We start from the raw sequence: 26,751 nt of genomic DNA on the forward strand, positions 1-26,751 counted from the left end.
CAAGAACACATTTCAGTACTTAAGCATTCTGATTATTTGGTATAAACAAATCTGTCTAAAGTACACATGTAGTAGCCTACACCTGTGTATAAACCTAATCCTGACACCAAATCAGGCATACAGTAGCCTTTTTAAATCTCCAGTTTTGTATTACTGGACCTGGAACGAGAGCAGACATTATGGCACTTTAAAACCCCTACTTAAGCAACTACTCTCCTTTTATTACAACATTGGTGGATACAGACTATAGGCCTACTGTATGTCTCTATAAGTTGTGTCAAATGATCATATTACTGTGCATGGAGCATAATGAGAACTAGGCCTATGATGACATACCCCCACATTGGAATGTCATTATGACAGTCACGAGACATTCAATATTGTGAAAAATATTGCCCGGGGTTTCAAATATAAATCCACGCTATGCTAGAGGAGGGGGATCTGTTTATCCAAATGTTATGGATGTGGCCCACCACGACGGCCTGGTCCACCTCTTTCATCCCACCGGTGGGATTTCCACATCATTATATTGAGGCCAGCTGTGGACAGACATAGAGGGGGTGTTTACGGAGCAGTGGTGGAAAGTAACGAAGTACATTTACTCGAGTACCGCACTTAAGTATACCATTTTGAGGTATTTCTTTTAACTTTACTGGAGTATTTAAATTTGTTTGTACTTTTACTTCTACTCCACTACATCTCAGAGGCCAATATTATACTTTCACTACAATTATTTGAAAACTTTAGTTACTAGTTGCTTTGAAGATTTTGATTATTATTACAAAACATACATCAATCTACAAGCTCACAATGCCTCCCGATTGAGGCATTGTGAGCTTGTAGATCTGCTATTTTCAAAAGATTTTTATACATTTCATAGATTTGAAAACATGTGAAATATGACATTCTGCATAATGAGTACTTTCTACTTTTGGACCTTAAAGTACATTTTTATACCATTACTTTTGTACTTTTACTTAAGTAAATTTTGAATTCCGGTTCTACACTTCTACATTGTAGTATTGATACTTTTACTTAAGTAAAACATTTGAGTACTTTTTCCACCATGGCACGGACAGAGAGAGAGGGAGAGAGAGAGGGAGAGAGGAGAGGGGGGGAATTTCCGTTAATGAAAGCATGGCTTCAGCTATAAATTACAGCTGCTGCTTCTGTCACGTTGTTTGTATTTCTGATGGGTTATTCTGCGTAGTTGGTCGCCTGTCTGCTATGCTCCGTTGTCCGAAATGAAGACTTAAATGGCTGTTTCAGAATCGGAGAACTTTCAGAAAATGTAGGGCACCAGACAGGATTATATGACAAGGTAAGAGGGAGTTAATAGCTGGCATAATAGGCTATGCTTATGACTTTTATGCTCTTACTTACATTGTGTTAAATTAAACCGGATTGGCAGATTATAGCCTATTAGCCCTGAAACATGACGGTCATATTATGACAGTCATGGATGAACTTCAACCTGGTGTTTGCACTTTCTCCATTTATGGCCTGTATATCTATATAAACGTTCAGATTTCAAATCTAAAGTGCTTACGCCATGGCCACGGATGTTACAATTATGTACGGGCCCTCATAAGTACCCGTATGTTCTGTATTGTTCAATAAAAAATATTTTAATCCGATCGGTGGCCATTTTCTCATAAAGTTATAACATATCAGAGTGCAATACACCTTCAAACCGATAGGGTCACGTAGTTGAAAAATTGTGAAAAAACATAGAAAATGGTCACCGATCGGATTAAAATGCTTCTTATTGAACAATACGCAACATACGGGTACTTCTGAGAACCCGTACATAATTGTAACATCCGTGGCCACGAGGTAAGCACTTTATGTTTCAAATCTGAACGTTATTGTAGATGTACGGGCCGTAAATGGAGAAAGTGCAAACAGCAGGTTGAAGTTTATCCATGACTGTCGTGACAGACGACCGTCATGTATCCATGGCTAATAGCCTATGAGTACTTGATAGCAAACGTTTGTCGACTCGTCAGGGCACGAACTTTCGCTGCTGAATTAACACGTGGACGCGATAAACGCACCAAGCACAAACACTGTGCGTACGCGTGCCATGCGTAAATCTGTTTATTGATACCGCTTGGTTCTTCAAGAAGAAAACATCACTGCTAATCGCTGTGATCGATCGGTGGGCGATTCATTCATTCATGTTTCCAGTTGCCTCTTCTCCTCCAAATGTCTCTCTCAGTCCCATGCAGCTGACTGTCCTTGTTGCACTAGCTGCTCGGGGGTAGTAAAGTAAATGCATGGTTACAGCGAGGGTAAAAATACACCCAGTGCGCGGCATGATATTTTTGGGCGCTCTTGGCTCTTCCCGTTTACGTCGGTCGGAGTAGTTTTACTACTCTGTCTCTGTCCTCGTCGTCAGCCCAGACAGATCTCCGTTGCAGACAGTTGTCATGGAGGTGCAGAGGAAGGACAGGCGACAGATGTAGAGCTACGAACATAAGTGTGTTGCACATACGTGCAATAGCGTGGATTTTAACGAGGGACACACTGGACTGCAGGTGCCCGGACTGACCCGGTCATGTAGGCTGAGGCAGGCAGCAGGCAAGGCAGCGACATGGAAGGAACAAGTGCCTGTGGGAGCAGAGCTCCGCCAGGGGCTGCCTGGAGTGCTGCTGAGCGGCCATCCGGACAAATGGCAGGATTTGGATAATTATTACTCTGGTCACTTAAGTGAAAGGAGTGGCTTTTTTTTCATGTTTTCTGTCTCTTTGTTACTGGTTGTGAAATGTGGACTGCATTTGGGAACGGGTCAGGGCTGCACGGAGGAGGAGGTGGTGGTGGAGGAGGAGGAGGAGGTGGAGGAGGTGGAGGAGGGGGCTATGTGGCCTCTCAGGGCTGGGAGTTCGTGCCCTGCTCCAGGGTGGAGCGGCCAGACAGAGGCAAGAGCCGCAGTCCGCTCCGGAGGATCTCCTCCCCGCCGAGCATATTCAGTCAGATCTTCGAGCCCCAGGCCGGTGCTTCAGTGGTAGGAGGAGGAGGAGGAGGAGGAGGGACGCCCCTGGAGGTGCTCAGGGGCCAAGTAGTCTGGCCGCCGGGGCACGAACCTCAGCAGCAGCAGCAGGCTCACCACGTACGGCTGAAAAAGAAATTCGAGGACTTGAAAAAACGTCACGGACATGACAGAGAGGAATGGATGCATGAGAAAGAGTTACTGTTGAGAGAGGTGGCTGATATACAAGTAGGCTGACGGAAGAGAATCGCTTGTTTGTTTGTTTTTGACAGTGGTTGCGGCCAGGGGTGAAATTAATTTAGTTTCAGTCACAGGCTTCACCTTAATTAGCCTACTGACTTAAAATCTGAAGAGTAGGCTATAGGCCATTACAGCATTTTACTTTTTCTATTGTTTAATACTTAATACTATAAGTATCAATGAATTAACTGTAATTGCTGCTTATACAGTATGCTAGACAATACTACTACCAGTAGTAGGCTATACTACTGGTGGTAGTAGTAGTAGTAGTAGGTTATTCCCACACTAAGAAGGAAATGTATGAAATGAATTTAAGAATTCAGCATTAATATGTAATAAATGTCTTCAATTGTCAAATTATTTAGTTATTAAAGTGAATTTATTTGTCCTTTTATCGTAAGCTTACTCTTTTATTCTAATAGAAGAAAAGAGTAAGCTAATGATAAAAAGGGTGTGGGATGGTTGACATTTTAGCCAAACTAAGCATAGGCCTATTATAGACTATATCTGTTGGAAAAGTATCTGATTGATTGAGATGACTGACAAACATGCTCCCATGCAGGGTGGGGAGAACAGAAGGATACTGCTGGACTTGAAGTTGGTTCTGGAGGAGGTGCAGACGGAGGTGAAGAGAGAGGAGGAGAAGAGGAGCGAGTTACAGCTGCAGTACACCAGGGACAGATGTGCCTGGGAGCTGGAGAAGACAGAGCTTAAATGCAGGATTGCACAGGTATTGTAGAAACAGAAGGGAAATGAGTGGCGATATTGTGTGTGTGTGTGTGTGTGTGTGTGTGTGTGTGTGTGTGTGTGTGTGTGTGTGTGTGTGTGTGTGTGTGTGTGTGTGTGTGTGTGTGTGTGTGTGTGTGTGTGTGTGTGTGTGTGTGTGTGTGTGTGTGTGTGTGTGCGCACGTGCACGTGCGTATTTATCTACACAGTAAAATCTATAAATAAAAGAGTATGAGTTTAAAAATGGACCCCAAAGGCTACATTTGTACACTCACAGAGTTAAATGAACACCTTAAACTTTAACTGTTCAAAAGCGCCTAAAGAAAATAAGTATTGTTACAAAGTTAGCGGACAAACAGTTGCTTTGTTAATGTAGGCATGTCTGTGGGTTTGTTTTGAAACGCCTGAATATAAATGTATACTGAAATATAAATAATTAGATAATTTGCAATATTTTGTTTATGCATGTCTTAATGCCTCTTCGTGTGTGTGAGCATTTATTTGCTCTGGCACATATCTGGGTATACTTTTGGCCACTAGTTTTGTGTAAATTGGGCCAACCACATTTGCCACTCAGTTGGCGAGGTGATAAATTGCTCTGGCACCCATCCAACTCCAACCTCAGCGTAGACAAAAGCTTTGTACTGAGAAGGAGGCAATCTTAGCCCCCAAAGCCCCCCCCCCCCCCCCCCCCGACACATGGGCTCCCAGCTCACCTTTCAACAGTTTGCTCTCTAAGTAGATGACCTATTAACAGCAGCTGTCTGTGGTAACAATAGGTTAAGTGTTTCTCCAAAAAACATCAGAAAATACTTTTCTGTGGCTGAGGGCTTGCATAGCAATGCCATGCTTTGTGAGGTATCGGCAAGGAGAGTGAATAATTATTCTCGTAAACCGTAACAAGGGTGAACACAGTGATTTAACATTTTTATGGTTCTGCAAGGAGATGTGGCTTTATTTGGTCGTTCCAGAAGAAATCAATATAAACTTAATCAAACCATCCTTTGTCTGCATAAAACAATGAAAGCCTTTCGTTTAGCAAAATGTGTCCATCTGGAGTGTCTAAACATTCAGTAGAGAAAAATATAGATATACAAGCTCACAACCTTGTAGATCTGCTATTTTGAAAAAAAAGAATAGTGACACATTTTGAAAAATGTTGAAAACTGTTGGAAACGTTGAACATTTATGAAAATAGGGCTTAATGAACTAACACTGGGTTTATTGTGATCTGTTTATATTTTAGGGAATATCTCTGTAGCTGTCTGCCAACATAGTCTCATCTGATTCCTATTTCAGATCTATAAATGATTGGTCATGCATTCGCCCATGTACACAGAACCCCTCTTGTTCCTTCTTTTCCTAATATGAGACTGTGATGACCCTGGGATTCTCCATTTCATTTTAGTAAGGTGGTTAGACCCTATAGGTCGATTATTACACTCTAGGATGAATTAGCTCTTAGGATTTTGCAGTGTGTGAACAATATTTAATGATACTCTTGCTGATGTGTTTGACTCTATTCTAATTTTGCAAGAATTAGAACAGCATGGTGCAATGTTGTAAGAGTTTGACAAACATGTTGCTTATAAGGCCTGACTCATTTTGTAGAATGACAATATGATAAGTGCAGGCAGAGTCACATTTTCTTTACCCGCACTGAATGAGAAAGAGTAACTGCTGTAATTTGACTGTAATTCTGTTGTTCTCCCATCACAAATGGTGCGGATGACAGTGGGCTTTATGAATGGTCCATGAAGCCTAGTTATGCAGAGCAAAGCAGGGCAAGGATGGAAGTTTAATCCACTGCAGGAATTCAAACCATAACACACACACACACACACACACACACACACACACACACACACACACACACACACACACACACACACACACACACACACACACACACACACACACACACACACACACACACACACACACACACACACACACACACACACACACACACACACACACACTGTTATAGGAATGTACGTACACTCACTTACTCCCAGAAGTTTATACCATCATGCCAGTGTCTGTGAGTCATCTACAACATGACTTCAAATGCCTTCCCTTCCCTCCAGCTTTAACACACACAGGACAATCAGAGAGATGGGGCATTTTGTGTGAGAAAAAGAGACGGAGAGAGAGAGAGGGAAATGCATATTTCAAATTACAAATCCATGTTGTATTAAGTAGACTTTTTTTCCTGGATAAATACCTGGAATTCACTTGTCTTTCACTTGGCTTTCACATGTGGACACACACACACACACACACACACACACACACACACACACACACACACACACACACACACACACACACACACACACACACACACACACACACACACACACACACTTTTCCATTGATTGCACAAACAGGCTGAGGGGCATGTAGTCTAGTCTTGGAGTAGCGCAACAGTATGGTAGGAGGGGTTAGCATCATTATAGAAGCTGTTTTCTCCTCACACCACATCCTGCCACAGTTTATTTTTCTTGGTACATATTCACCAAGGACCTCTAAGTACTAAATCTAAGATTTATCCTCGGGTCTAAACACATTAAGTTAGGGTTTGTGTAGGAAACCCTAACTTTATTTGTTTAAGTCAGGGTTTCCTACACCTTTTCCAGCCCAGCATCAAATATTTTATGTAGAGTCCAGGGCTTATAAAAAAAATGTAAGAGATGCTGTAGTTAGAAAAAAACAGACATTTCTGTATCATGTGAGAGCTGATTTCAAACAATTACGTCTCTGTTGAAGTTATGCTGGAGTTTGTGACCTGACCAGTGATCCTACTCCTATTATATCAAGTCTCATGCTTAAAGTTGTCAAGTCATACTTATTCTGAAGGAAAGGCAAACACTTTAATCTTTATGAATACAGGCCTTGTTTTAACAGCATATTTGCGTGTGTGTGTGTGCGTGTGTGCGTTTGTGCGTGCGTGCGTGCATGGACGCGTGCATACATGTTTGTGTGTGTGTGTGTGTGTGTGTGTGTGTGTGTGTGTGTGTGTGAGAGAGAGAGTTTGTGTGTGTGTAAACCAATTGGCTCCACCACCACCAAACACCAAACAAGCAGTGCAGGCATAGGTCTCTGGCCGGGTATTTCCAGGCATATTTCAGTACATACCAGTGATTTATGAAAGCTGCTGGCAGCTAGAGACATCTCACTCTGGCTTAGCAGCCAGCTCACCCGCCTCTTCTCTTCTCTTCTCCTCTCCTTTCCTCTCCTCTTTTCCGCCCCTCCTCTGCTCTCCCCTCCCCTCGGAATGTGACATTGTAAAGCGTTGGCTCTGAGTCCCCTATTAATAGTGGGCCACCATGGTGACACAGTCACCTTTATATACACTGTACAGTGAGGGTAGCCAAGATTAACAGAAGATGGCTTCTTGGAAGTATGGAAGTTACACTGTGTTTGATTCCCTCACGTTTCCTTACGTTTGTTTCTTTTACCTGTGTTCCAATTGCATGTAGTGTTCCTCTTGTATACTGTTGTTAAGTAGTTTCTCTATACAGACGCCAGATGGTCAGCAAAAGTCTTGTCAGTGGAAGTCCTGCTTTGCCATTTTTCCTCCAACCACCTTGTTTTTGCACTTTCACTGTTTGTTTATTTGGGGGTGTTTAAATAGACTGTGGACAGCGCCTGTCCTCCCCCATCTGTAATTGTGGAGAACTTTGAAAAGAGACACAGTCAGACAGAAAAGGTCTGTGTTGTTTCCCCAAGCCATAATTTCATGACCCCAGGCCACAGGCAGAAATAGACTCATGACCGAGGGTTCAAAGAAGCAGGCCTAGCTTGATGTGATGTCTGTGTGTGAATACTACCCCCCCCCCCCCACCCTCCCCCCACCAAAAAAAACAAATAGAAAAAACACTCACCACGCACTATAGCATACCACACGCACATGCACGTACACATAGGCGTTGTCTTGGGTGCTTTCCAACTCCATAGACTGCATTTTGGTGTCATAAAAGCATAAAAATATGCACACAACCACCAGGGAAAGTGGAGTTGTGCTGCTCCGGGCCTAACCTTGGCTTTTAAAGCATTTAAAGTTGAATGGCACCCAGTTTAAGAATGCACGTACGTTATCCCTGTGGCTCAGGACATGTCAGTGTAGATCTGTGAACATGATCATCTTCTCCCCAAAGCTAGAAACCTGAGAGCCAAGACTTTTATCTGTTATGTCAAGATAGTCTGCAACTACCTCACCGACAATGAATGGGTAACTGATATCGAGGAATGTCTGGTTGTGGAATGACTGAACTTTTTACATCACAATGACCTTCACGTCACGGCTGTGCTTAATGTTTACAGATTTTTTGATAAGACAAACTCTTCTCTTGTGTTTTCTTGCTGAAGGGAACAACAATGAATGTTCGCTACCTAAACTGAACTGCCACAGGGCATGAGAAAACCATGCTAGAGACAAAGTAGAGGGCCGTCCGAGTGCTTTAATGCTTATTGATGGCCACCACCGTAGAGGCCCTGGTTTGACCCCAGCAGCAATGCTTAGGCTGGTCTGGCACGGCAATAAACACAATTGGCAGTGTTCGCGGGTGGGATGATTGTATCCTTGTTGCTGCACTAGCGACTCCTACTAGTGGGTCGTGTAAATGAAGATAGCGTGCCGTGAACCTCTGTATGTGTTACACCCTCCTGGTAAAACTCCTCACTGTCAGATGAAAAGAAGTGACTGGTTACTCCTTATGTATCAGAGGAGGCATGAGGCTTTGTAGTGTATACTCTGTCCCCAGGCCAACAGTGGGGGCCACAATACACAGGGGGAAACTGGAAATGACTAATAGACGGACGGACGGACGGACGGACGGGCGGGTTGGTCGATCAAGCAAGCAAGCAAGCAATACCGGAGGGCTATTGGCCGCAAGCAGTGAGTGCAACAAGTGGCTTCATATTCTTCCAGTGGTCATTATGGGGATGTTCTACCACTATAACAAGTTTCAGGAAAATGGGAAAGGCTGTTAAGCCTAAACCAAAAATTAGCTGCGTTCATGATTTTAGGCAATTTGTTCAAAACGGCCTCTCCAGGGAGTGTGTGTGCACAGTTTCACGTCGATTGGGCTAACGGTGCCGGAGATTAGCTGTACAAAGATGGACGGACACACACGGACGGACAGGGGCGAATACATAGTCTTGGCCTCGCGGAGACAATACAACTAACAGATACTGTACAATAGGTGCCTATGCACCTGTGGTGCTTGGCCCCCCCAAAACCAAGTCAGGACATTCAGTCCTATTCTTGTTTAAATGAAAATCCTGAAAAACATTTTCTCCATCTTTGCACGAGCTGAGCAAATATGACTTTGGGAATCATGCACGTTTCAGGCTCAGTTTCTTGTCCGGGAGACAAGCTTGTCTTTGTGTGAATCTGAGCAGTTGAACAACCGCATATCCTTTTACTGCCATCATGTGCATCCGTTGCAGACTTTACTGTGCTTGAATGCGCTACAGTATATCCTGCACCGTATCCTGTTTTAGACAAGTGCCACAGAGACCATCAGTGAATCCCTGTGAGTTAGAGTTCTGGCAGGATGTTTTTGTCTTTCAATCCTCTCTTCCCTCCTCTGAACCCATTCACACTCGTCCCAGTGGTCTTTCACTCCTTCTACTCCTCCACCTCTCTTCCTGCCACTCCTTCATTCCCTCAATTCCACCCAGAACAATTACGGGTCCATTTTTACATACACTCAGGATTAAACCGTCTCTCAGGGTTTTACTGTGGGTGTCTAATATTTGTTTTCTCCCTCTCCCTCTCCCTTTCCCTCTCCCATCTCTCTTTCACTCTCTACCTACCCCCTTTATTCCTCTTTCACTGTTTCCAACTTTGACTATTCCCCTCACTGTCTCTCCTTCTCTGTCTTGGCCTCCACCAACTTCTCCCACTCCTCCCCCACTCTCCCCCTCCTGCTATCTGCCAACTCCCCCTACTCTTGCCCCTCTCATCCTCCAATTTCCCTTTGTCTCTCTCTCTCTCTCTCTCTCTCTCTCTCTCTCTCTCTCTCGCGCCTCTCTCTCCCTTCCTCTCCAGCTGGAGGTTAGAGAAGGTGCAGGGTTGTTGGTTGGTGCTGGGGTCCAGTCGGTGGGGGGTCCTCCTGGACCAGTGGCGTTACGGAACGCTGTGGAAGCACGCGGCGGCGAGACCTCGTCGCTCCGCCGGGAGAGGGAAGAGCAGAGGAAACTGCTGGCAGACACTCACACGGCGGCAATGGACCTCCGCTGTCGTCTGGAACACAACGAGAGGGACTGGCTGAGGGAGAAGGCCGAGCTTCTGGAGAGGTTCGACACGGAGAGGAGAGAATGGGAGAGCCAGCTGAGAGACATGCAGAGAAAGATAGAGGAGGTGAGGCACCATGGAGCATGTTGTTAACCCATTAAAACCGGGAAAGCATCTGTGTCTGAGATTTGAGCTAAAAAACATTATTTTATACATTGGTTATTAAGAAATAATATACAAGCTCATAGCGCATCACTTCACTCCTTGATTTTGTTGTGTGTGTGTGTGTGTGTGTGTGTGTGTGTGTGTGTGTGTGTGTGCGTGTGCGTGTGCGAGCATGCGTGTGTGAGCATGCGTATGCGTGTGTATTACTGTAAGTGATTTTGTGCATCTTGTTAGACAGTTTGTTCAATGTGTAGCATAATCCAAGAAGCAACTGCAGTAGCCTAGTATACAGTATATGGTACAGCACAACACACAAGAATCTTAATCATCATGTCTTGTACAAACATAACCCCAATCCTACAGTGTGTGTACTGGAAATAGCTTCCAGTAACAGTTTGTCTAATTATAACTGGGAGATGGTTGGGAGAAATTATATGTGGTAAGCAGAGACTCCACATCCGAAGCACATCATGTAATCAATCATGTGGCTTATATTGTGACTGATGGGTGGATGAGCAGCACCTAACATGGTATTAGAATGTTTGATTACAGACAGATTTAGCACAACATAAGCTTCATTGTCCCATATTAACCACCTATCCCTATTTTATACTTTGTCGTACGAATCATAGTCGCGATGTGACGCGCTGTGAGCTTGTAAATCTGCTATTGTCGCTATTTTTAAAAATGTTTGAAACATTTAAAAAGATTTGTTATCTTCTGATCTAGAAAACATGCCCAAAATAGAAACTTAGAGTTGAAAATGGTTAATAGGCCTACTTAAGGCCAATAATTGGATTGCCCTTTGATGTTTTTTGTGATAGATGCATTAGAGCAGGGGTATTCAACTAGATTAGGCAGGGGGCCACAACTGCAAAATAATTTGGAGTTGGGGGCCACACAGTGCGCGCAAATGCACGCGCGCACACAATTTTTCGGGTCTAATTCGGGTCTAATTCGGTCTAATTCGGGTCTAATTCGGGTCTAATTCGGTTCTAATTCGGTTCTATTTGACCAATATAAATCAACCTTTTTTCGGGTCTAATTCGGTCTAATTCGGTTCTATTTAAGGTTCTAAGTTAAGTTCCAATGAAAGATGGCCTTTAAAGAACTAATGAAGGATAAATAATTTGTACTGTTTTAACTTTGATAACATAAATTAAAGTTAAAATAAATAATAATTATGAAAATTAAAAAAAAAAAAAAAAAAAAAAACTTTTTTTTTTTTTTTTTTTTTTCAAATTTTTGGAATATGGCCAGGGGCCACAAGGAAGCTCCTCGCGGGCCGCACGTGGCCCGCGGGCCGCCAGTTGAATATCTATGCATTAGAGTAACACAAAAAAACTGCATCTGTCACAGTGCCTGAGTTTTACTGTAAAACTGTCCAAGAGTTTGCCAACCCTATCTTTACTGACGCCTAGCTTATACCTCAAGAATCATAGATTACAGATTCATCATTGTGCTAGCTGTTAAGTACTGACACTGCACATTTGTTTAGAACAAGAAGGTCTTCTGAGGTCGTCTTATAGATTGCTGCTCTTAAAGAATGGCACAACCTCACCTGCTAACAAGATACAAGGAATGATCACTAAGACTTAAAGGTAAAGGATTCCATTCACATGACCTTGATGGAGGAGACTCGTTAGTTTTTACGCAAACTCTTGTTTCGGGTGCTACATGTATGACTAGAATCGTTTGCTTTTGAGGAATGGGCGAGAGAAAGAAATAGACGCACATAAATAGACACACATCTCCAGTTTTGTTCTGGGTCTTTTGCCACGATGACCACTTGGTGGTCATCGGTGGTCTAGTCTATTCTTGTATAAAGTGCTGTATGCTTGTTGCTCTTCCTATAAACTGTAGTACCTACAGTAGAGTATAATCATCCCCTCCTACACATCCTGCTCCATATCAACTCTGTCAAAACAATATATGATCAGTGCAGATGCAGAGAAGGGGCTGGTGACGAGGGACGAGGGGGCAGCTGGAGTTTTGTCCTGGGGCTGGGAGTCTTCTGAGCTCAGTTTGTGTTGAATGGTACAGTTTATATATGATAAGATATGCTGGCAGGGAACCGGTAGACCGTACAGCAGAGGTTTTTGATTGAAAGGTGAAGGATTGGGCAGAATGATTCAAAATAATCGACATGAAATGAAAATGTTGTATTCTGCCCTTTTAATTTGGAAATGAGATGGTTCACCTTTCAATACATTTCATTCATTGTATTCATATTTTATGAGCCCAAAGAACTGTAGCAACCAGAGACCCAAGACTCTGATATCATCAAGAGACAGAAGCTGGTCTTGAAAAAAATATTTTGATGACTATTTGTTTCTAGTTCGTACACCCAATCAAGCAATATTTCATTTTACAATCAACTATTATGGATTAGGGACTGTGCCCAGGTCCCTCCTGGTACAAGCTCAGGTCCCTCCCGTTACAATTTTGGGTCTCATATTTCTAGCTTTGAGGCATATCTCACAAAACCCAAAATATAAACAAAGAAACAAGCTAGGATCACAGAAATATCATAATGCTACTGTAATTCTGTTTTCATCTTTAGTGTGTGGACTTTCCTTTAAGGTGGTTGGCTGAGTGTGGGCGTAGTAGAGCTTAGGTAACATTGTGGGATGTAAGACAAGAGATGGTGGGTCACAGGAGAGAGAATTATACTGTGGGTAGGTTAAGGATGGGAAGGCTTGGCTAGGAGAGAGATAGAGATTCTCTTGCCTGGGTGGTGACACTGATGCTGGACCCCCCCATGGCTATGTTTACCAGCGGATTAAAATCTGACATGCTCCAAGAAGTAGATTAGTGTTTTAAGGGAAACCATACAAAAGAACTTGGATGGAGCGCTAAGGCACAGGAACAATCTTGTGTGGAAAAAAAACATGTGGCTCTCATTTGGCCTCTTGAGACCAGAAAATGAGGCTGAGGAATATGGAAAGCTCAAAGGCAGTAGTTCTGTCCAGACATTGCATGAGAACTTGCTAGAAGGGCGCCCGAAGGTCATAAAATAGTTCTTAGTTCAGGATGCCAGGATAGGAGGCCAGAGGTTATTCCAGTCACTTTTCTGTGAATGTTTTGATGTTATTTGTGGATTCAGTCTGTGTGATTAGGTCCTTTTAATTTCTTGGCTGATAGCAATTTCTCATCATCTAGCCTGCTCTGTGGGTTTGTCTAGCCATTGGATGATAAGAGTGCTTAACCATTTAAGCCCTATACTTCATCATTTGAAGAATAAAGAAAATAGCAGATCTACAAGTTCACAACATGTTGCAATGCCTATAATGACTTGCTCAAAATAGGAACGCCAGGTTAGAAGTGGATAAATGCACTCTGTATTCTTTTACAGCATTTTTGATATATATAATCTAGCCATGTCATCACTGACCCATTTGTTTTCATCTAACTTTTTATGGCATAGTGATAGTGGTTTATTCCTGGGAGTGCCACTCATTTCTCAGTTCATATCTTTTTTTGGTGTATTCTTTTATTGTGTCTCTTTGATCACATTAGTGTTAGGTAGGCTGCCTCTGACTAGAAAGTCTCATGAACTATTTATAAAAAGACAGTAGTGACAAAAAGACAGTAGTGACAGTAGTTTGCCGAAAATACAATGTTGATTTTAAAGCTACAATCCGTAAGTTCTGTGTCTGACTGTTGTCTCCCTCTCTTGGTAATTCCAACAGTGTTCAAAAATTCCAATGAAGATAACGGCACATCTAGCGTCCAATCCAGAGTGCCGTCTGCTTAAATAATGTTATTGACTTAGTTAACCAGTAGCTGGGTCACAATTTATCAAAGGAAAAGTAAGGATACCACTTTCAACTACCACCATATTAACATTGACTTCATGAGCCAAAAAACAAGTCCAACTTCTCTGCGGTTTTGAGCCCAGGGTCCCGCTTGGTCTACGTAGGTCAGCTTTCTTCTCCCCCTCGAGGCTGTGCCCTGCTTAGGCTCCCACAGTTTAGTCGGACAAGCTTAACATACGTATTCTACCTTAGAGATTGGTTGAAATTAAATGTTATTAATTTAAGTGAGTCCTGGATTGTAGCTTTACAACACCCACAGGATCTGCATATCAAAGACACACAGGACGGGCACGCGCACACACATACACAGACATATCCCTGATATGTCTGTGTAAATAGCTCACAAGTACGAGCTTGCAGATCTGCCATTTTTGACATTTCCCCTATAATGGGAATGCCCAAAATAGGGATGCCAGGTTCAAAGTGGTTAATACTCAGATCCCCTCTTTTCTATTCGCAGCTTTACTGTGAGGTGAGGGCCAAGCGAGAGGGGACAGGGACAGGGACGGGGACGAATGACAGTGGAACCCAGGATTACGATGACAACCTTGCACTTAGGCTCAGCCTACAATCCACCAGCACTGGCTCTAGTCTTCTCAGCAACCAGTCGCGGACCGAGCACCTCAGCTGTAGTAGCCAGTCGGATCCTCCCAATCCGCCGCCGTTTCCAGGCTTCTATCGACGAAGCAACATCAGCGGCGACAGTGGCAGCTGCTCGCCAGGTTTCCAGAGAGAACCCAGCATCGGTGACTATTTTGCCCAGGATAACAATGCAGAAGTCAAGCAGTCGGGCGAGCTGAAAGACAGAGGCCCGCTGCGACCACAGACAGACATTAACAGCCAGGACGCTGTGGACACAGCAGAGCTGGACGCTGCGTTGCAGGGGGCTCAAGGGTGGAATACTAATACCTCTAAAGGGAATCTAAAAAATGTCCATCGGTCCGTCAGCCCTCAAGGAGGTCCTCTGAGTACAGAGCTGATCTGCAGCAGTGACAAGAAGAAGAACATTACTGCTCTCAATGCTGTGAGTTTAGACCCACCCCCCCCCCCCCCCCCAAAAAAAACGGAATTTGTATGCTTTATTCACATTTAACCACTTAAGCCCTCTAGCCTTAGTAAACTGGAGACTTGAGTTGGCTCTTTGCCAAAAATATCTACATGAGCTTGTAGATTGGCTATATTTGGCTAATGTTCCCCCAGAATATGGATGCTGGGGGAACTCTCATGATTTTACTATGTACGTTCCTTCCTGTATTATCCACCTCCATCTCTGCTTACACTTATCAGAGATCACACTCAATGTTCTTAAACAGCCTCACAATGATCTGAACTTTTCTCTTTTCATTTTAGCATTACTCAGTATTACACAAATTATAAAATAACATTTAACCACTTAACCACTTAAAAAATAGCCGATCAAAACTTGTCACAGTGAGATGCATTGTGAGCTTGTAGATCTGCTATTTTTGGAAAAACTAAATTGAATCTTTAAGAAAAAAATAATAATTGGGAACGGTTCAAGTGGTCAAAAATATATTAAGATGTTAAAATGAGTGTTAATTTAGCTCTGAAAGTGTTTATTTAACTTTCTGAGTTAAAGGACGTTATAGGACGACTTCACCACTTTTCAACCTATCTTCATATAATAGGTCCTCCCTAATGCTCATGATAAAATGATACAATTTTTTTCTACTTGGTCTGTCTCTCATAGGAGGGCTGTGGACAGTCCAGAAACCCGTCTACCAGTGACATCATCGTTAGGCAGGATTTTTTTTTCCAAAAAGATTTTAAAAAAATTATTCAGAGTTTTATTAAGGCGAGAACAATGGGATCTATTATTGCATTGCAACTTTCCAGGAATACAAAGCCTGCAGTTTCTATTAGCTTGGATTCCCCATCGATGATGTCACCGGTAGACGGGTTTCTGAACTGTCTACAGCCCTCCTCTGAGACACAGACTGATTAGATTTTTTTTTTACCATTTTATCATGAGCATTAGTGAGGACCTATTATATGAAGATATGTTGAAAGGTGGTGAAGTCGTCCTTTAACACTCATGATTTCTGTGTGTATAGACAACACATGCATCTCAATGGCTCTCTCTTTCATCTCCATCTTCCATGCCAGGCTCTGAAGGAGATAGCCCGTGTGAGCGAGGAGCTCTGCAGTTACCAGGACGAGATCAGAAAGAAGAGCGGGGAAAAGAGGTAAATAAACGCCTGTTGCTAGGACAACATAATGCCAACAACACGGTCACCATTGATCTGCTTGATTCGATGTGTCATGTCTAGTCATTCCCTGTTGTTTATCCTGTGTACAGCGTGTTCATCTGTATGTGTGGTTTGTGTGTAGCGCACACAAAGCACAGTGTTGTTCTAAATCACTGCCAATATTCCTACAGTAGTAGAGCAGTACTGTGTGTGTTGTTATTGTTTCATTAACACTGTTGTTGTTGGGGGGCACATTATGTGGAATTTGTTCTCTGCATTTACCTAAGTTGTGTCCTAAAGGATCTTTTACATGTCTGTCTCGATCATTAGCACTGTGTAATATCAGTGTATTATTATTATATTGACATTAATTTAATCTGAATACTGATTTAGTTTCCCTTACTTTTTTTTATTCCCTTGAGGAATCGTTCTCAATCTCTTTACCTGCCTGAGGAGAGAGAGACGCTGCTCCACGTTAAAACCAGCCTGGAGATTGAGGAACCACTCTGTGATCTCAACCAGATCTATGAGGACCTCAGGGCCTTGGAGAAGGAAAACTGGATCACCGTGTCACCAGATAATACCTGGCGGGACAATCGTACGGAGAAAGAATCCTGGAAAACCAATAGCAATGGGACAGACAACGTGATAGACTGTGATAAAAGACCAGAAACACCTGCTGAGATGTCTACATATGCAGCACCACCCATTCCTCCTCGTACCGCGTCCTGGAACCTGAGCAGCTCTACCCCTGAGCCAGAACCTCAAATTCCAGAATCCTCAATGATCACGGGCAGGAGTTGTCACAGCCCCTGTGTTCTGGTGGACAACAAGTGTCCCAGTCCATCTATTGTGAGAAAGTTTGAGGCTATGCTGCAGGAAAATGAAGGTAAAGTTCTGGCTGACAGTGTGGTTGTGTCCTGTTGCGCACCAGCTAACTCCAACTGCAATGCCGGCTGTTGCCACAACCGCTGGTCATGCGATGCAAGCAAGTTCTGTGGCAGTAAATTATCTGCATATGTGCCTGTCCAGAAAAGCTTCTCAGAAGTCAACATACTGACTGCTACGAAAGACTCACGGTCAGACAACAGGCCTGCTTTTAAAAACTTAATACAAACACCTAAGCAACATCAAATGCCTTTCACTGTCAAAGAATCACCTGTAGAGTTGCCTTTGCTATCTCTGGATTCACCCCCTGCCTGTCTTAGCCTCCAGGGCTCTAGAAGGAATATAATGCTGGAACAGAAAACAGCTGAGTTTAACCGAACTCTGTTTCAGGCTGAAATGGGCCGCGGGGTGGAGGAGCAGCACAATGCTGATGTGGTTTGTGAACCAGTTTGTGTGACGGAATGTGTCTCTAATGAGGTTCCACAACCCAGAGAGGCCACCATTGACCCTCGTCCGCAATGTGCCGAGGTCACCTCTGACATCATCAGCACGCATCTCAAAGTCATGCTAACTCCCTCCACCTCTGACCATGTTCCTCACATCCCTGAAACGAGGCTCAAGAGAAGCAGAAATGACTCCCAAGGTCAAGAAGTCAGAGTGCAGCAGGAACTCACTATTGACCTTTCACCTCAGCGGATTAGACCCAAAGAGGCCCCAGGCAGCCCCACCAGGTGCACGCAGCACAGAGCCACCACAGAGACAGTCATGTCTGGGCAAACCCATCATTTGTCCGGGTCCAGTCCCAACAGGGTAAAGCCCCAGGAGGTGAGGGTTCACCGCGTGGCGGTCAGCGACTCGCCCCAGCAGCCCTTTACTGAATCAAGGCCACAACAGCTGACACCGTCAGGTCACCACCAAGCACAGCCAGGGCGTACCTCTGCCCAGGCTGACACCTCCAGGCATGGGCCTCGTGTGATGAACGACCACCCATGGAAGCCCCTGACTCTGGCTGCCTATCCACGGCCCGAGGGGTCGCGGTCTAATTACGGAGCGGTGGAGAGGATTCTGAAGAGCTACGAGAGCGCCGCCTGGGCTCAGCAGCACCAGAACCAACAGAAGCAGACCGCTTCGAGTCCCAACATCAGTCCCACCAGGCACGAGGAGAAGGTTGCAGAACTGCTGGACATGCTGGACATGGAGCCTGCGCCCCAACCTCCTGCCCCCAGACACACGCACTCTTCACAGACTTCTTACACGCACATCACACATACTGCACAGCTCAGCAGCCACACCGCCATGAGTGTGAGAGACACGTGTCTTACAATGCAGGTGAGTGGAGTCTGATCCTTACATGTTGTGTGCACGGACACGCGGACATACGCACAAATCTTATCTGTATCTTCACATTGGAAAGGTTAATATAACATCTGTATAATAACAGGCATCCATTTGCCACATGAATGCTTTTGTACTGAAGTAAAATTATTTGCTTGCAAGCCCAGTGCTACCACTGGATATGGAGGACGTCACACATTCTGTTGCTTTGTATTCTGTTGCATTGTGAAAGGCTCAGCGATTGTCCTTGGCTGAGGACAACTCCAATGGGAATAGTGTTTATTTCTGGTATGTGCTCGGAGAGAGAAGCGGGCCAAAGCCTCGATTATGATCTGGGCATCTGGGCCATTGCACTGCTAAAAGGCTCCTAATAAAAGGAAGTGGTGGTGTGGCACACAAAGCTAAGTTGGCAGGATGTCAATAACCCCCCCCCCCCTACTCACTCACACACACACACACACACACACACACACACACACACACACACACACACACACACACACACACACACACACACACACACACACACACACACACACACACGCATCCACCTTTCCAGAAAATCTCCTCTTTCATCGTGAGGGCCTCTTTTTGGAAGTGGTTTTCAGGCCCTCGCGTTACTTGTGATTACATCTGCAAACAGCCAGCTGACTGAATGCCCTTAGCAGACCACAGGAATTACGTTTCAGATTTGTTTTTTCTTCTGAAATTGTGGGAACGATTATCAGGCCAATTTAATCTTGCCACTCAGAAAGAATGCAGAGGTAATCTCTGTAATTCGAACGGATAAAAATGTTGATTTAACCTTGACCAAAGAGTATTGAAATGAAATGGAGATGTTTCCAAAAATACAAATCTACAATCTAAAACTATATACAACTATTCTCTTGCATGTACATTTTTGTTTTTCACTGTATCTTCAATTTCTTCTCTTTTGCCACAGGACGAGACAATGTATTGACCATTTTATTTTAAATAATACTTGTTGTTTTCCCTAGGGGCAAGAATGGGACTACAGATGGGACAAGTGACAAAATGTAAAGTATCTGAGCTGGTGAATTTAGAGGTTGATTGGAAGGGTGTGATAATCCTTAATGTTAATTCATTGATTTCTCCTCAGGAAAACAAAGACTCTTCCATCTCCTCTTCCTCCGACCAGAAGAACTTCTCGAGGCCTGCCCGGCCTGCAAACCGACGCCTCCCTGCCCGGTGGGCCAGCCGCCCCCCCTCTATCTCCTCCTCCACCTCCTCCTCGCCCTCCACCACTCCTGTTGCACCGCCCTCTATCCCACTGAAACACATCTCCTCCTTCTCCTCCTACTCAGCCTTTCACATGGAGACAGTCATCATTTGAACTGTCCTGACTGGTCCCTGCGATGCAACAAGATGCCTTTGCTTATCACCTCTAATCCCTCAACCCTGAACCTTGAGTCTCCTTCCAATCTCCATGACCTCTGTACATACCAAACCCAGTCTGTCTGCCTAGTCCTACACTATAAACCCCAGAGTGTTCATTTAACTCTGAGAGTGTACAAATGTAACCAAAATGGACCCGAAAGTACTGAGTCAGAAGTGCTTTAGCCTTGAGTTCACCAACTTTTAGAATGTATTTCCCATCCAGTGGAGCTTAACAAGGATCGAGGCAAAATAACTATTCTGTACATCTGAAACCGTTTCATATTATACAGTATCTCAGCTTATCGAGGTGTGCTCCGACAACTTGCCAAGCAACGTGAATGGCCTCAGAGGACAGGGAAAACATCACTTGCGAGGCAATTTAGAATAAGTGCACCTCATGTTAATGTCAGCCATTTGAAATAATGTGCTTTGCTCAGGTCTGGAGCCTAGCCTTGACACATGTAGCCTTGCAGGTCTAACTACAATGGACTCTTTAATAATGCCCTTTGTTATAGCTACATGTACACTGTAAAAAGTAATGCTAGCTCCTATTAAAGTTTTTGTCCGAATCCATTCGAATTCATCTGCTTTTCAATCAAGTCTAAAATCATTGAGGTATGGTGTTTTCTTTTTTTTTTACCAATACACAAAATGTGACAAAATGTATAGTACTGTATGTTGGATTTAGGTTAAGGTCCGCTTTTAGTCAACTTAACATTTTCTCTAACATTACTTTTCTCAGTGTAGTGGAGAAGTAGAGAAGTATTACTTACAGTGATGACTTGACCTCTCTGTGATGATTTATTTCTTATTCATGGCTTTACACGTTACATAATTATAACAATGCAGATGTCCCACATTATCTGATATCAACAGATATGCCTGTAACGTCCCCTTTTCTACCTTTGTACCAAAGGCTGGTTTTCCTTAATTTCAAAACAAATTACATTATGTTTTACATTGGTTATTTTTGCTCTTTACCCATTGCTACAGTTTTCCAATCATAATACCTAATACCGTAACAGTATTCATGCGAGCCCATTTTGAATGAATGCATAACCGAACTTCTGAAAACAGGAAATGAACAAAAAACTTTTCTACTTTTACTTACTGAATGGACAGATACATATCAATACAGTCTGTTGGGTTAATGTGGTGAAACATATCATGATGAAAGTGATGCCTTTGCTGTTCTTTTTGTGTAATAAATGTAATGAGGAATTTCCTGTTTTTCTTTTTGCGTCACGGACTGAAGTGGAGCATTATAAATTGTGTTCTCATTCAGTGTTCTGTTTAAAGTTCCAGTCACTTTACCCCTTTAACCTAACCACTTGAACCCCAGCATCCATATTCTATCCATATCCTGGTGGGAAGAGATTTGGTGTAAAAAGCCATCCAAGTACAGAGCCAACTCAGGTCCAGTTTACTAAGTAAGTGAAACCCTATATACTTCATTGAGTGGGGTCCCCCAGGGGTCTATGCATGGTCCCACTCCTTTTTCCCCTCTACACCAAATCTCTTTGCAGAAAATAGCCGATCTACATGTGAGCTTGCAGATCGGCACATTTTTAAAGTATGAAATAAGGCTTAATTTGATCAACTTTGTAAAGGAGTGCCTGTGAAAGCACTACCAAAAAGATATTGTTGTATGATGAAATGTTTTTCTTGCTTTTCCTCTGGCGGTTAGCAGCACACACTAGACTAGACAAGAGTTTCTTAAAGTATCGATAAGTTCTAAACATCTGTCAAAGTCTTCAGTAATATTAATACTAATAATAATAATGATGATGATAATTATTCCCCCTCGCTTCCTCCTGGGTGCTATCTCAGTCTTAACCACTATATAAATAGCCGATATTTTCAGTAAAAGCTTTCTCCACAATAACAGAAAACTGAAAATACACTAGTATAGAGCCCTGAGGGACTCCGCTCAACCATATGGTGTTTAAGTGGTTAAACCCGCAGCATTTAAAGAACGGGACCAGACGACTCATGAGGGTTGTCTGGCTCCCTTAATCTTATTGGTTGACATCCTAGGTGACACCGTGATGTGAGTGATGACTGTGGTGAAGTTCGTACGTGACTTTGGGACAGTCCATCATTATGATGATGTGTGTGTCTGTGTCCGTGTGCGTGTCTGTGTGCGTGTCTGTGTGTGTGTGTGTGTGTGTGTGTGTGTGTGTGTGTGTGCGCGCGCGCGCGCGTGCATGCATGCGTGTGTGTCTGCGCGTGTTTTCCTCCCTGCACATTTGTTTCTGTCTTTCGAGAAAGGTCATTCATTGTCTCACATAAACACAAATCTCATATAATCTGCGGTGATGAGCTGATAAAATTGTTATACTCAGTCTCACCTCTTTAACGCTGTCTGTCAGTCTATGGCAACCCCCCAGGCGCGCGCACACACACACACACACACACACACACACACACTCCCCTGGCCCTGAGACACCTAACCCCTTAGTCTGAAACTTGCCACCATGTTCTGACAGAAATAGCAGGTGAGACAATGTTTTGGTGCCAGAAATCCTACCCCGGACCGGTGCTGATATAAATACTGTCATCCTTTCCAGATGCCCAGCCCAGCATTCTCCTGCACAATGTTTTCCTGTTTGTATGTCTGTGTCAGGTTGGGTAGAGTGTAGCTTCCCATTATTGGCCTGGGATCACATCTGGGGGATCCAGATGCTGGAATTGGTTATTTTACGATCATTGGTGTAATTTTCAACATCCCTTTGAATCCCTTATCATATCTTTTGATTACATTGTTAGCAGATAAAGCTAGAGTAAACAATTTATCTGTGCAAAAATCTGTGCACTTATTAACAATACCCTTTCACACTCGAACAATAAACAGTTAAATACATTAATACAAAAGACCCTGGCCTTGCAGAATCTATTCAGAACATCTTAGATAAAGTAACCAGCAATCGAACCTTATTACCCACTCATTGTCCAATAAACCACAGAATTTGAGCAAATAGTTTCTTTTTTAACAGCTGTGATATAATAGTATGTTTTGACTGTACTGTACTGTACACACACACACGCGTGCACACACACACACACACACACACACACACACACACACACACACACACACACACACACACACACACACCTATAGGTGCGCACCAGGGGTATCATCAGGGGTAGCTCGGTAATGGTAATATCTACACATTTTCCATCCTCTCATGGACCTTATTAGAGTATTTATTTACATACCCATGAAACCTGATTCAGTTTCACCATATTGACAGCTCACGCTCCGCGGAAACCTTGTTTCAACTTCCAATCTAAACATGGCTAGGATCGCTCCCCAAAACAGAATGAATAGGATTGATTTCAGTTTGTATTCGAGATTATTTATCCTGCTTCAAATAAACAGTTATTTCAACGATCACAAGCTCATGTCCAAGTTGTAGATTCAACATATTGCTACAAATACACAGTAAAATCTTCAGTGTTCATTTATCCATATGTAACTCTGATAAGATAAGTTTGTAATTTAACACTCTGAGGTAAATTAACACTGAATGTCTGCCCTAACCAAGGGGCTAGCATTCCGGTTGTAAATATGAATGGCCTGTAGTCTCGCTGTTTCACCTCTGCTGGTGTCAGAAGCAATTAGGCTCTATTCAAGTCGATGGGTTTTTGCCAAACTTTACACTTGATTTTATTACCTTAATAAACAATGTGATAAATACTATATGCTTCCAGTCGCTAGTTTAATGTCTTCTTTCAATCACCATGATATGCGTTTTGGTAAATTATGGTCCCATTTATTTTAAAATTGATGATAAAGTAGGGTATGCTTGTGATAATTTGATTGACTACAGCTACACAACCAGTAGCATTAATTCCCCACCCCCGCTCTGGTCCCAACCAATAGCATTCATTTCCGAGTACATTTTTTGGACTAGATATAGAAATATGGCGGAATTGAAATTGCTGAAAAATAGGCTTCTAAATGTTCTTCTCACTGGCCTCCATATCGGGCCTGTGGCCTGAGCTCTCCAGTCCCACTGAAAGAAACATTTTCTTTCCACCTGTGGAGGTACTTTTGGCCCAGGACCCACCAAATACTTTGTGCATAAAATAAGCAATAAATAGAATCAAGTGAGATAACATGTCTCTATGTATACTGTTCATCAATACAGTATTCCGCTTTTAAAACATGCAAATGATCAAAGGAATCAGACAAGGTATGTCTAGGTCACACATACTTTGGTCAGAATTTTGCAGTTACACCCTACATGCAAAAGATTGAAATAGTGCTGTAAATATCTGTTACAAATGGCGCCTGGAATTGTAAATGAAATTAATTAAACATAAATTGCCTTAAGATTGTGTCGAGCATAAAAGATAATCACCAAAAAATAACGTTAAAAGAAACTGTGACCCACAAAAAATAACGTTAAAAGAAACTGTGACCCACAAAAAATAACGTTAAAAGAAACTGTGACCCGCAGTGTGAAAAACACTGATCTGTACACTCATACAGGAAACCTGGAGACACCAGAGGACCCCTGGCACCTGCCAACCTGCCTTTCTTCCTGCCCTGAAATAGACTCTCACTCTCTCTGTGTGTGTGTGTGTGTGTGTGTGTGTGTGTGTGTGTGTGTGTGTGTGTGTGTGTGTGTGTGTGTGTGTGTGTGTGTGTGTGTGTGTGTGTGTGTGTGTGTGTGTGTGTGTGTGTGTGTGTGTGTGTGTGTGTGTGTGTGTGTGTGTGTGTGTGTTGTTCTTATCTGTGTGGGTTGATTTTAGAGCCCTGCTGACTGCAGCACATTCCCAGACTTCCTGTAGAGCCCTGGACAGCTGCATATTGATCGGTGTGATGCATCACTTTGAGGGCCTCTCTCTCACACTGCGTGAGTCTCTCTCTCTTTCTTTCTTTCTTTCTTTCTGTCTCTCTCTCTCTCTCTCGCTCTCTCTCTCTCACACACACACACACACACACACACACACACACACACACACACACACACACACACACACACACACACACACACACACACACACACACACACGTATGCACATAATGATAATGCATGAACACAAAAACGTGCGTGCCGCACACTCACATCTCCCCTATAGTCTCTTTTTTGTACACTCACGCTGTCTGTCAGGGTCTGTCTCTGGCATTAGGCAGTTTGTAATTTCAGACTCACTTCCATTATCAGGTACAGGCTCTGACAACATCCTCCACTCTCCTGCACTCAGGGATGGATCATAAAACCGCATCACCGGCTTCAATCAGAACAACTGAAAGGACTGAGCAAAGGATGGATGCAAGAGGCAGGTCTAGTGAAAAGATGACCACCCAAATCTATTCTATTCAGGCACTGTACTTGATAGAGTGGTTCTCAAAGTGGTCCGGGGACCCCCAGGGGTCCTTCAGAGGGACCCCAGCAAAATGTGTTATAGCATCAAAATCAGTTTAACCACTTTAACCCTATACACTTGCTTACATGTACGTGACCGTGTATGTGTAAGCAACTTTCAGCATCGTTGAAACACACTGAGAATAGCTGATATACAAGCTCACAATGCATCGCGATGTGAATGTTGTAGATCTGCTAATTTAAAAAATCTTGAAAGACATTTTGAAAGATTTGGATTTTTTTTTAAACACAAATCTCGTACGGGGGTACCTAACACAAAATATTGTCAGATGTGGGTCTGCGGACAATGTTAATTTGGGGGTCCTTGACATGAAGACGTTTTAGAACCACTGTGATGAAGTGATGCCTAGAGACAGGTTGCGCGCTGTTGACCCAGTTGTCTATACTGTACTCAGCAGGAGAGAGAGCTGCCAGTCTGTCAGGATTGGAATGTCTGCCTGGGAAGAGTCCCACCGACCTTTTAAGATTCCTTCCTTGCTTTTAAATAGATTCTAGAACCGTGGATTCTAAAACAGAGACAGAGCCACTGGGACGGCCACTGTATCCTATAGCTGATGACCCTTTAACCACATGAACCCTAGCGTCCTCTATTCTGGGCATGTTATAATAGGCGAACATTCGTAAAAATCAAGCAATAAATAAATTAGTCTACACAGCGATGCGTTGTGAGCTTGTAGATCTATTGTAGATCTATTTTTGGTGAAGAATTTGGTGTTGACTAAAGGGAAAAAGCGACCCCTGAGGGACATTCTCAACAAATATATAGGGTTTAATTTAGCTTAATACTAATATGGCACAACGCTGTTGCTTGCGAAAATAATTTTGTCACACACACACACACACACACACACACACACACACACACACACACACACACACACACACACACACACACACACACACACACACACACACACACACACACACACACACATTGTTAAAGCACCAAGAAAAGCAGTGTTCTCTACAAGCTATTTCTGATTCCCCCCTAGTTTGTTTGCCCAGAGCAGAGTATTACATTGGAGACGGGTGGAGGATGTGAAGAACGATTTACGTCCCTGGAAGCTATAGATTATTTCACAGGACAGAACATAGCTCAAGCTCCTCTGCTCCTCTGACAGTAATTCCCTGTTCTCCTCAGCGCTCATCTCTGTATGTCTCTCCTTCTCCATGTCTCTGCCCATCTGTTTTCCCACTGTCCTCATTTTCTTTCTCTTTTTTGTCCAAGTCTCTTTCATTCTGTCTCTTGCAGAGATGATTATATCGTCGCCGTCGGGCGGACAACTTGTGTATCCAAGACCGTTGCTTTTCAGGAAATGAGAAAAATAAT

General features: G+C 43.3%; 1 protein-coding gene across 1 annotated transcript; it reads left to right on the forward strand.

Annotated features, from left to right (window-relative positions):
- Window positions 1–2,767: 2,767 nt before the first annotated feature.
- On the forward strand, window positions 2,768–21,240 carry mtcl3a (MTCL family member 3a; the record flags this gene model as incomplete). Its single annotated transcript, XM_084052312.1, has 7 exons — window positions 2,768–3,220; window positions 3,795–3,962; window positions 10,020–10,331; window positions 14,649–15,212; window positions 16,316–16,395; window positions 16,821–18,615; window positions 19,742–21,240. 7 exons carry the CDS (start codon window positions 2,768–2,770, stop codon window positions 19,973–19,975), a joined length of 3,606 nt encoding a protein of 1,201 aa, XP_083908438.1. The 3' UTR covers window positions 19,976–21,240.
- Between the last annotated feature and the right edge of the window lie 5,511 nt (window positions 21,241–26,751).

This window comes from Gymnoscopelus microlampas (assembly GCF_963454915.1).
Source record: "Gymnoscopelus microlampas genome assembly, chromosome: 3".
Classification (NCBI taxonomy): Eukaryota; Metazoa; Chordata; class Actinopteri; order Myctophiformes; family Myctophidae; genus Gymnoscopelus; species Gymnoscopelus microlampas.